Genomic DNA, 12726 nt, shown 5'->3' with positions numbered 1-12726 from the left:
AGTGCTCTGTACTTGTGTTAGCGAATATGAAATTTACTGGATGCACTCAGTAATTGTGATTATCACATGCACAGTAGAAAATATCCATCGTGATTAAGAATACTACTGAACAGCAAGTGTTTAATGTCAAAACTTTTAAACACAAAATGATATGGTAGGTGTATGTCAAAGTATTACAAATGATTCTCGGAAAGTTCTGCATCATCAAAACCATATATACATGGGGAGATTTGCAACAGAAAGTCCATCCGAACAATGGGTAGGTAGATAGATAGATAGATGTATAGCTGATGCCCTAGGAGAGAAAATTAGGAGAGTAATAAGTGAAATAACAAAAGACAAATTATGATGTTTATCATGGAACTTTCTTTGACAATCCCAGATCTGCATAAACAAAAATAGAAATTTTTTTCAGCAGCTTGTATTACATTAGGGTAAGAAAAGGAAAGTTGCTTGCTGTTCATTACTTTCCTGTTTTTAAACATTTAAAAAAAAAAATGAGGCAGTTTCTTAATTCCTTCTTGTTGAAGAGAAGTTGTTTCCATCAGGAAGGATCAGTAAGTTTCTGGGGGTGTATCAAGTGGCCATGTGCCCTTCACTTGAGTTTGCCGTAAACTCTTGCTTGGTAGCCACCGTGTAATATTGTGTCGATCTACACTGACAATGACAGTCTTTACTGTTTTGTAGTTTTGTAAGTTACATTTCGTGTTCGCTGTTGACCACTCTTTACTCAAAGTAACATTCTAACATACTTTGTACTATACTACACTAGTGTCCAAAAGTTACGAGTAAGCAGGGCAACAGGAAATAGACCGCAAATCACACGACACATGCACCTACCAACATTACGGGTTCACTCTGTATAGGAAAGGAGTGTACCCTGCTTTAACTAGCGGTGTAACCGCAAAGTAAACACAGCCAGTGCCTGCGCCCTGTGACATCATAATGGCACGACGACGCCATTTGGGCCCCGTTTCGCAGGGTAGAATACTCGGCCACCTGGAAGCAGGCAAGACACAGACCCAAATAGCCGTATCCTTGAATGTGCCACAAAGTGTCATTTCCAGGCTTTGGAGACCATTTAGAGACACAGGAGAAGTTAGTCCTAGGCCAGTACCAGGTCAACCAAGGGTAACCACCCTAGAGCAGGACCGATATCTGGCCTTAACCACCCGATGAAATCGGAGTGCACCTGCAAGACAATTGTCGGCGGAGCTTGCAGCCGTCCCAGGGGTTGCCATTTCCCAGCAAACTGTGTATCAGAGGATCTGGACAGCAGGGCTGTTTGCCCGACGTCCAACAGTGTGCGTCCTGCTCACTCCAGCGCAGAGAAGGGCCCATTTACTGTGGAGCTGTCAACATCGAAACTGGACTATGAATGGAGACGTGCTCTTCACATATGAATCCCGCTTCAGTTTGCAGAACGATTTCCATCGCACATTAATCTGGAGAGAACCAGGTAGCTGATACAACCACGGAAACATCATGGAAGGGGACCGGTATTGTGGCAGTGGCATCATGTTGAATGGCTGTATGCATATCCCTATGGGTGGTCTGAGGAACACTGTTAATGCTCGGAGATACAGGGATGAGGTACTGAGACCACATGTTCGACTCTTCAGAAGTGCAGTTGGTCCAGACTTCCTCTGAATGGACGATAATGCATGACTGCACCGCGCTGCTCTCGTGGATGAATTTCTGGCTGGGGAAGACATTCATCGCATGGACTGGCCAGGGAGGTCTGCGGATCTGAATCCTATACAACATGCCTGGGATACATTCGGGAGGTGAATTGCATCCCATCAGCCTCTACCACGGACCCTCCAAGACCTTCGCATTGCCCTTTCGGAGGAATGGGATCGACTGTCACAAGAGCTCTTGGACCATCTCATAGAGAGCATGCCACGCCTCTGCAAAGCATGTGCGGCCGTTAGGGTAACCATACGCCCAATTAACAGCATATTTTGTTGTGGTAGGCATTGCCAAGTTTTGTTAGTTGTTGTCAAATGTGTACCTTAGCTATCAGAACATTTCTGACACCGTTTTTTTAGGTTATGTTGTGTGGCATATGGTATGTGAGTCAGCTGCTGTTTGTTCAGCAATCCATCTGACATTCCTATCAGGTGGTATGCACTCGTTTAGTGATTATGCTTAACTTTGGGATACTAGTGTATAAGTGTACTGTGATCGTCTAGCAGGAACTCACGTGAATGTGGGATACGAGCTGCAAGCGGCAAGCATGACTGCCGAACATGCGCCCAACTCAAGTCTCAATGCCTGATAAGAAATATCTGTTCCTTCCTCGCTGACTCTTGTAAACTTAAGTGCTGTTGTGAACCTTCAAAGTGGTAGTGCAATTGTGCCTTCATTACACATTTACTGTACATACTGCATTATGAACAGTTTAATAAGTAATATGCTTTGATTCAGACAGCTTACAATGTCTCACACGACTGATGTTTGTAGCTAAGGATGTAGTATGTGTTGCTCCTGCCGAACCTACAAGCTGCCGTGACTTATTGTCAGACACAGATAGTAAACTGTCACCAGATACTTTCCAACTGCAAGGTACTTTTACAAAAAGAGCAATAACAATAATAGACATTCCTCATTAAAGAAACTGAAAAACACCTATTCACAAATGAAATTCGTGGGGGAAAACTCTAGATCGTTTGAGATTAAGACAGTTTTCGTCAAGGAAATGGACCCTCATCCTGTATTTTCAACTGTGCTCTTGTAAAGGTCATTTACAAGTGGAGAAACAGACCACCTAATAATGGAATTAGGCTGGGCAATGAATCCAAAGTAGTGAACATTGACTGACTCTAATTTGTAATAATAGTAGTAATGTTATTCATTTTTATGTCCCACAAACTACTTTTATGGTTTTTGAAGACTCTGATGTGCCAGAATTTTGCTCCACGAGTCCATTGACATGCCGGTAAATCTACAACATGAGACTGACGTACTTTCAAATACCACCTGACTGAGCTAGGATCGAACCTGAGAATTTGGGTTCAGAAGGCCAGCCGTCTAACTTAGAAAACTGAAGTAATGTTGTCTGACCTTCATAATAAACAGCATATTTCTACACCAAATATAGGGAAACCAAATGTTACATTAATTTTAAGTATCTTCGGAGAAACATGTTCTGAAATATTATGCTAAACACACCAGACTCACAGTATTAGTCCAATGGATCTCATGGCAGGCCAAATACTGCCAATACACCACAGCAGTATGTCCTGAATCCTTATATGCTACTAAATGCCTGGACTTCACTCACCAGAGTGAGATAAAGAGGAAATTTTTAAAGAAGATCCTCAGAAGATCCTCAGCCCATGTCAAAATTCTGAGGGCGAATATTGCCTGAGGTCTAATCCAGAACTGTAGTTTAAATTTGAAAATCTCCCACTATATTTGATGGACATCTGCCTCAAATGCCTACATCAGTATATCCTGAAGAATTCTTGATCTTTTCACGACCTGAAAATGTATCACTCCATGGACCTGGGTACACAGTTTAAAAGATCATCTAGAATGAATGAAAAGATGAAATGATGCAAAGTGCTGCGAAGAACTACATTTTCTATCAAGATAAGGAGAAGCAGAAATCCAGAAAAGTTGCCAAGTGTTAACCGTGGTCCTAAGAGGCTAGTATTTAAAAAAAGAAATTCTAGTAAGCTAACCGCAAAACACCAGTGCATACTGCACAGAAGGTATATTAAAAAAGAAACAAGCTGAAGGCTATAAAATGAAAACCTGAAGTTATATTTTAAAAGTACTGCCCAGCACTGTTGAGGCTCTTATCCCTCTGTGACACGAGGTGGTGAGAGTCTCATGAAATTCATGGGGCTGTGTTGTGAACCAGTTCCAAACCTACTGCTTGTTGTCGGGGTCCAATTACAAGTAATGAAAATCATTTTATTTTCCGTATTGAAAGAATCTCAATAATAATATAAAAGAATTTATTGGACTTCAACCTATTCAATACATTACAGGATGTTAAAATTTTAATGATGTTTAGCTAAAAATGTTAACATCCTGTAATGTATTGAATAGGTTGGAGTCCAATAAATTCTCATATATTATTGTCGGGGTCCAAGGTAAATCATTTGCCTCTCAGAGCCTCCTTTAGCTCACAATGGATCTTTTGGATCACGGCGACCCTGCATGCTTCCATTGGAAACTTTGTCAGTTTGACTCGGGTTCAAAGCAATGACACTATGTCTTGTCTCCAGTGACCACTCGTGACAGGAACTCCTTGGCATAGCGCAGGGCATGTTCAACAAAGAGGTCCATTCCATGGTTGAATACTGTGAGGCACCAAATGGGTGCACTTTTAGCAAAATTTATTCTGTTCTTAATGATGGCATTAACACTTCTGACGCTCTCTTCGACCTCTGCAGAAATGGCTGCTACCATAACTTTTCCTGTCTTACATAATGAGGGCTTCCACCTGCTGGACAATGGCATCGGTAATGCGGTGTGGTGTTACAGACTGCACCATCGGCCAACAAAATGCCTCCCTCCCTGAAACTTTTATGCCACGCCTTGACACATACAATGGATATGCAGTATTCTCCGTGCACTATTAGGACTGCACCTTCTTCCACAGGCAATCGCACTGTGATCCTTTCAGCAATTTTCATTTTATAGCCACCAGGTCATTTCTTTTTAAAAGGCCCTCATACATAATGTCATCCAACCGTCTTTTATTCATAAACAAGATTCTGTTCACTAAAATGACAATGACATCTACGCAGTGTTAACATGACCTGGAAAAACTGGAAATGAAATGTTACCAAATCCACTCCTTTTCACTTTAGTGAGTTGTAATTTTAACAACACTCAAGTCATATAATCTTCCCTTTCAATCTCTCCTCATTCCACTGTTCTCTACCCGCCATGCTAATGGCATGGCCTCACATGGTTAACCATGTAACAAATGTAAGATGCCATAACCATGGTGTCGATGAATATAACTGAGTCACAATGCATCCAGGGCACCATGGGATACCTAATGACACCTGATAATTACTGTTAGTGATTGGTTTGCTGCAAAGCACTGTGATAGACATAGGCAGATTATAGTTCAGTTAGGCAAGGTAAAGTCTTTTGTGCTTATTACTGCCCATGTCAAAAGTACTAATAAGATGGTTAGGTTATTGTGTGAAAAAATTACTGACTAAGAGGGTTAGGTTACTGTTTGTAAATAAATTACTTACAGTGATAGGCTAGGTCCCGTTAGCCTGTGGTTAAAACCACAAATTCCATCAATCATGTCCACCCTCACAGTATTGATCAAATTATCTTTTCTTGCCTTCTTTGGCACAAAGAGGTTCCTGCTAGGAATCTCACTGGAGGGGATGGTGATGGCTAATATTAACTTGTGTGTTGATTATTGATTTTGTCTTCTTGCCTCTTCACTGACTAAATTTTGTGGCACCGACAGTTAATTCTGACACCTGCTTGTTCCAAAAGTACAGGATGTGAATTTTGTTATAAAAAAAGTTTTTGTAAATGTTTCTTGCACTTTGGTGCAGCTTTAAGGGAAGGGATACAGTCACTTAAACTTTTGTGCAACCTGATGTTTCTGAAATGTATAAAATTATTTCCTTAACCCTCGAGTGTTCGCTATATGAGACTTTCTCTCACATTATTTTTTATAGTGATATTACTTCACAGTGATGAAAGGGAGGTGACTGTTCCCTCTTCTAGCTGAGTTTATAACTGTCGTGAGTAGAGCGATTCACATTTGAAGGGTAAGCATCCCCTCTCCTAGTCAGAACAAAGGTTCCTATGTGCCCGTGCACGCTACGTGAGAGTTTCTCTCATCGCACGACTAATGACGTTGGTGTTATTTTAAAGTGGAGCGGGAAACTTACTCCTGTTGTACGCGTTAGTATTTGTATTATGAGCACTTCTTGTTTTTGAAAATGTTATTGTGTTCAGAAACCTTGCTTTGTACGAAAATATTACTGCATATAATGCGTGTGTGAGATTTTATTTTTTACAACTTCAGGACGGAGGTTATTTTTATGTACATTGCATATGTTATTTTAAGTAGTAATTTGTGTCTTTAATAAACAGCTAATCATGTCCGGCTCCATGGCTAAATGATTAACGTGCTGGCCTTTGGTCACAGAAGTCCCGGGTTTGATTCCCAGCAGGGTCGGGAATTTGAACCTTAATTGGTTAATTTCGCTGACATGGGGGCTGGGTGTATGCGTCTTCTTCATCAACATTTCATCCTCATCACGACGTGCAGGTCGCCTAAGGGCGTCAAATCAAAAGACCTGAATCTGGGGAGCCGAACTTGTCCTCAGACACTCCCGGCGCTAAAAGCCATACGCCATCTCTCTCTCTTGCACAGCTAATCATTTAAATTTTATCTAAAATATATAAGGTAGAACTTACATTTCATTTCAGTAGTAAATTTCAGCCTGATGCCCCAAAACACTGTGAAAAATGTGATATTTATTTTAAGGTGAGAGAAAGTCTCACGTGCAACCACTCTCATTACATTTCGGCTAGCGACCACTCGCGGGTTAATGGCTGAAGATGTTTCTTAAAAAGACAAAAGATGTACTGAAAATGTTACCCTGGTAAGGAATAGATGAATTTGGTATTGTAAAGATGGAATTTCCTAAAAAAGAAACCATAACATTTTAATTATTATTATTATTATTTATTATTATTATTATTATTATTATTATCACTGTTATGATTATTAGTAATCACAAATGGTCGTCTCATCACACTATTTTAATCCATAACCGGTTTTTGGATTCTAAGGTCCTTCATCAGTGTTAAAATTATTTATGGTTATGGACTAAAATAGTGTACTGATACAACTGTTTGCGATTAATAATAATAATAATAATAATAATAATAATAATAGACATGATACTGTATAGGCTTTTGGGCTTATGCTGTGTCAAGAAAATAAGGTGAAATTCTTTACGTTTCACAGAGAACTGTGCTCTGTGTCCTCAGAAGAAAGAGTATTGTTTAAGAAGCCTTTCTCTGTGAAACGTAAATAATTTCACCTTATTTTTCTAGACACAGCATAAGCCCAAAAGCCTATACAGTATCATGTCTATTAGTACGGGCCGTGAGGGCATAAATGGCAATAATAATAATAATAATAATAATAATAATAATAATAATAATGAATACTATCGTCAGCACTGTGACTAACATACCTCTGATATTTTATACTGATTATAACACTTGTTAATACAGAAAATGTTCACAATTTGCATGTTAACACAGTTTAGGTGTTAATTCTTCTGTAGGAGTAAGAATACTTTTAGGGGCTGTTTGCAGGATCTCTGAATAGCATTAAAGACCTCTCCTCACTGCTCTTACTTCACATCAGTTTTTTTTGCTAGTTGCTTTATGTCGCACCGACACAGATAGGTCTTATGGCGACAATGGGATAGGAAAGGGCTAGGAGTGGGAAGGAAGCAGCCGTGGCCCATTGTGAAAATGGGAAATCACGGAAAACTACCTTCAGGTCTGCCAACAATGGGGTTGAACCCACTGTTATCTTTCGGATGCAAGCTCACAGCTGCACGCCCCTAACCGCACGTCCAACTCACCCGGAACACGTCAATTTTATGCACTATTTTTTTCTTTTTGCTTCCTAAACACGGGTAACACACTGAATCTCCTTTTACAGCTAGTGGCTTAATATTGCACACAGGTGGTAAATAGGACTGAGATGTTCGCAGCGATGGTACAGTCCCAGCAACTGCCTGGTGTGAAAATGAGAAACCACGGGAAACCATTTTCAGGTCTACTGACAGTGGAGTTCGAACCCATTATCTCCCAAATGCAAGCTCGCAGCTGTGCGCCCCGAACAGCACGGCCAACTTCCTCAATCATCACCACAGTACACGATCTTCTCTACAACGACTCTTTCACAATCTTTGCTGCCAGATCATCCAGTTCCTCTCAGCCAACATAATGAATGACACTCTTAAAAAATTTAAGGTAAACTGCCGAAATTTCTTACTTGATTCATCAAATCGACTTGTGTGATGGCCGAAGTTTGAACGTTGAAATATTAACGTAACTTACTTATATTATATTTATTGTATATACTACGGTGAATTTCAGAATTACTGTTTTTCTGACTTCATTCATATAATTATTAGTTGTGGTTCTAAGAATGTTATTGATTTAACGTCCCACTAACTACATTTACAGTTTTCGGAGATACCGAGGTGCCGGAATTTTGTCCTGCAGTCCTTTTGCGTGCCGTGAAATCTTCCGACAAGAGGCCAAAAGAGGCTGACGTATTTGAGCACGTTCAAACGCTACCAAACTGAGACAGGATCGAACCCGGCAAAATGGGTTCAGAAGCCTAGCTCTCTACCATCTGAGCTACTCAGCCTGGCAGTTAAAAGTTCTTTTACGTCAAAATAACATAATATTCATATAGTGAGAGAGAAAAGAACAACCCACCAATCTAATCTTAGGTAAGAGGAGATCTCAGAGGGATTGGTTTCATGGATTCACTCACTGGTGCGTCCTAGAAAATCTATATTCAATTTCGGGTTCAAGTCTTCTTCGATGCTCAACAAGGATGAAAGAAAGGAAGTATTTCGCCTAACACGCAGCAAAAGCATAGTTACAAGACAATCTGTTCGAAAGAGAACTCTCGCTCATGTTAGATGTATACGGTCTAAATATGTTTAACATACATGATAATAATGTAATGACGTTATCACCTTACTTGTATTTGTCTTTTTTGTATTCTCAAAACTGAACTAAATGTACCGGTACTTGAAAATCATATCTTCATAATCTCAGTCTGTATGCGTGTAGTATTCGTTACGAAACTGCTATCACGTAACGTGTTACAAAAGTCTTGGCCTTCTCTGCTCTCAACAACAGAAAATGTACCTCATTTTTGGCTAAACAGTGGTCGTACGGTACCGAAGTATTTTACACCATTGAAATCTATGGTATATTGGTACAGAGTTTATCTCTGTAAGTCGCTCCAAAGAAAGTGAAACGTCACCCTGCGACGAAGTGGGTCGGTGAGTGGTAGGCCTAAAGCATGACAGCTAAATGTCAGTGGTGTTCCACACTATAACATTGAGTAAAATAACTTGTATTTCAAAATGGCAATTTCATGCTGTGCATACGGCTGCTCCAACAGGATGAAGAAAAAAAGTGATGAAAGCGGTAGTACGACAGTTCACTTCCACAGGTTAGTAATGTAGTATTTCATTCTTCATTCATGTTGTATGCGTTCCGATTAGAGAGTATTTTAGATCGAGTTTGAATTTACTTTACTTATTGTTCTCGTGATATTTTTTTCGTTTTACAGTTCTGTTAAGGGTAAAAAAAAAAAAAAGAATTCAAGTGTAGCCAGCCCTAGTGTTCCACGGTACATGATCATGCACTACGGTATCTTATATCGTGGAACACAGCGAATATGGATGGGAAACGGGTTTAAGTACGTACTTGAAATTAATTTTAAACGCACTTTTCATCATTAAACATTATGAGAAATCTTTTCGAACATATATAAAAATATAGTTGGATATTTTGCTATAGGCCTAATAATAAAAACATCCAGGGAGAACTGCTTCACAATTACACATGCAGCTTTTTCATACCTTGGCATGGGCAGTTCCATAACAACCTTTTTTCATTGTCTATTGTGTCATTTTTGCAGTAGTTTTTATATAGGCTTATTTAAACCACTGAGTGAGTTGCCTATGCGGTTAGGGGTGCGCAGCTGTGAGTTTGAATTCAGGAGATAGTAGCTTCGAACCCCATGTCGGCAGCCCTCAAGATATTTTCTGTGGTTTCCCATTTTTTACACCAGGGAAATTCTGGGGCTGTACCTTAATTAAGGTCATGGTCTCTTTCCCATCCCATCGTTGCCATAAGATATATCGGTGTCAGCTCGACGCAAAAGACAATTGTAAAAGAAAAAAATAAATAAATAAAGGTATTTGAACCATCTTTTTTTTTTTTTTTTTTTTTTTTTTTTTAAATCTAACATTGGGTTATAGCAAAAAGTTAAAGTTGCAGATATTCAAAATTTAGTTAAATATCTTCACAGAGTAACTTCGCATTGTCAGTTTGCAAGTTTCTCTGAAATAAATTTTAGTTTCTGGAAGACCTATAACTGGTTCAGTGGCTTTCTTTGAACCAAGAGAGTGGCTGCACAGTTTGGACCACGTAGCCATCAGCTTTCATTCAGGAGATAGTGAGTCTGAACCCCAGTGTTGGTGGCCCTGAAGATGGTTTACCGTGGTTTTCCTTTTTCACACCAGGCAAATGCTGTGCCTTTACCTTAATTAAGGCCACAGCCACTTCCTTCCCACTGCTAGCCCTTTCTTTGAGGCATCCAGATAAACCAAACTCTGTTGACGCATGAATTACTTCACGACATGATCTAAAAATACAAGTGAAGAAACAAGCGATGTTCCATAGTACATGATATTTTGTTTTCCACTGTATCAGAAGGATGCACGTTTCAACAAATATATTGCTCCCTAAGTCAGAGGTGTAATAAGTCACTGAAGTCGGCATAACTGATTTATTTATTAATCAGAAACATTGCAACCAAAACAATTTCTTTCATTTCATTGTTACAAAAATGAGCAAAATATTTATTTTTGATTCTTAGCACTTTGTATTGACTACAGCATCTGTGCTTGTTAACAATTCAGTTCTAACATTTTTATGGAGTTTGAGTTTGATAGATAGCAATGCATATCAGAACAAAAATGTTCCAAGGGACCAGTAAAACAGTCACTCACTACATTTTTGTGGTAATTTTGTTAGAGTGTTAGGTAAATATGTTTCAGGTTTCCTTTCAAACGCCCAGAGATTTTAAAGAAGTGGACGGCAGCTGTGAGAAGAAAGAATTGGGAACCAACTCGGTACAGTTATTTATGCAGTGAGCATTTTTCTGAAGAATGCTATAAGCCTGGGAAAAGCAAGGATAAACCTCTCCTTAAAGATGATGCTGTTCCTAATATCCCTCAACATTTCCTCCGGCCATCGAAGAGGAAAAAGCTTGGAAGCCCGATCTGTGATGATTCTCCACCAAAGGTAAATAAATAATGTTCATAATCTGATTTGTTCCATGATCAATTATTGGATTGCTTTGACACTGCTGTTATGACAGCCTAGCCTGTGCCAACTTTTACACCTCTGTGTATATTTGTTGCACTGTGTATATATTCTAATTTGTGTGTCATATTCTTGTCTTGGCCTCGCTGTACCATTCTCACCTTTCCCAGTTCCCTCCCTCCTTCTGATACGTGCCTCCTAAAATTAACTGCACAAATCCTTGGCATGTCTGATGAACTTGATTCAGTGCAGTATCTCTCCAGTGGGCCTATGCATGACAACAACCTTTCAAATTCTTCTGTATTACCTCATTTTAGGGACATTTTCTGATTTTTTAATGCATTTAATTAATTAATGAATTATTAGATACACCCTATGGAGGGCAATTTTATAATAACAAAATAACAAATTTAAATAAGTGTAATAAGATATCAATTGGTATATACTACAATATTTAAGTATCAACAGTAAATAAATAACAATGTAACAACAGTGGCAGCGATAACTGACAAGGGTCGCTTAGAGAGTTAGCAAGAAGAATGGTCTTTGATTGGAAGGGTGGAAAAAATGGAAACCTGGAGAGGACATCAAAGGAATATTTTAATTTTGTGTTTGAACAGTGCGAAGGGTATGAATATGTCAATATTGTGTAGTGAGGTACCAAGAGTTGAGCGGGAGGGTGGGTGAACATTTATAGGGAAACATATTGGAAGAGGATTTCATTTGGTATAGCCATTGCTTATTTTATGAAGGTAACAGATCGTAGAGCTGTAAATGGCTGTTATGAGTAGGCACCTTGGCATCACACTTCCCTCTCTCTGACAGACCGAGTGGCTCACGAGGGGAACCCGCCAAGTGTAACAGAAACTTCGCTCAGTGAAGGAGGGGTCGAAATAAGCGAACACATGTTTCAGATTATCCGGAGACACTCGACTGTACTGAAGGGAATGACGGTTGAAATCTCTGACATGCTTTACGCGCCCCGAATGCGTAAGAATTTTAATTGTGCCGGTGGCAGTGTTGCCAACTCCTAAGTTCAAATTCACCGCAGATCACTTCTAAAATCCCTCTAAATGAGACAGTAACCCCCTAATAATAATAATAATAATAATAATAATAATAATAATAATAGTTACCAAGTTTTCGTGGATTGCAGAGGTCAAAGAAGGTGCAGCCTGGAATGGGTCTATCTACGATAGTCAAAGATGAATTTAAAACTTTAAAATAATGGTTATATTTCTTTTCAGATCTTAAATTTTAACAAAACCCTTCGCATGGTGAAAGAACAAGATTTCAGGTAAGAAGCTATTTTGGTACAAAACAGAAAAACCAAGAATTGGTAATTTACAATTTTGAGCTTAAAGCTCATAATTTACAAAGTTCCCAACATCACTAATGTTGCATTTAGGTAGATAGACAAGGAGGGATATCTCCCAAAACACAATTTTCAAAAGTACTTTGCTCCAACGGTTACAAGTTATGGCCTTTCAAAGGCACCACTCAATATTACATTACTAGAAACAACTTACATGCTGTACAAATTCTACCAAGGAGGCTGCGCTCCCAAACACTTACGGCCTACTCAAGGGAACTTTTAACTTTTAGCTATGCATAATA

General features: G+C 39.2%; 1 protein-coding gene across 1 annotated transcript in view; it reads left to right on the top strand.

Moving 5' to 3' along the window:
• The first annotated feature begins 8751 nt into the window (after nt 1–8751).
• Nucleotides 8752–12726, top strand: part of LOC137502978 (THAP domain-containing protein 1-like) — a 29715-nt gene continuing 25740 nt past the window's right edge. Inside the window, exons 1-2 of the mRNA XM_068230266.1 lie at nt 8752–9226; nt 10842–11088. Coding sequence (XP_068086367.1) covers nt 9138–9226; nt 10842–11088 — 336 coding nt within the window. The 5' untranslated portion in view covers nt 8752–9137. The remainder of the gene's footprint in view (nt 9227–10841; nt 11089–12726) is intronic.

The sequence above is a fragment of the Anabrus simplex genome, chromosome 14 (genome assembly GCF_040414725.1).
Source record: "Anabrus simplex isolate iqAnaSimp1 chromosome 14, ASM4041472v1, whole genome shotgun sequence".
Taxonomy (NCBI): domain Eukaryota; kingdom Metazoa; phylum Arthropoda; class Insecta; order Orthoptera; family Tettigoniidae; genus Anabrus; species Anabrus simplex.
Note: the sequence above shows the minus strand (reverse complement) of the source record. Positions and strands in the feature narration are given on the sequence as shown.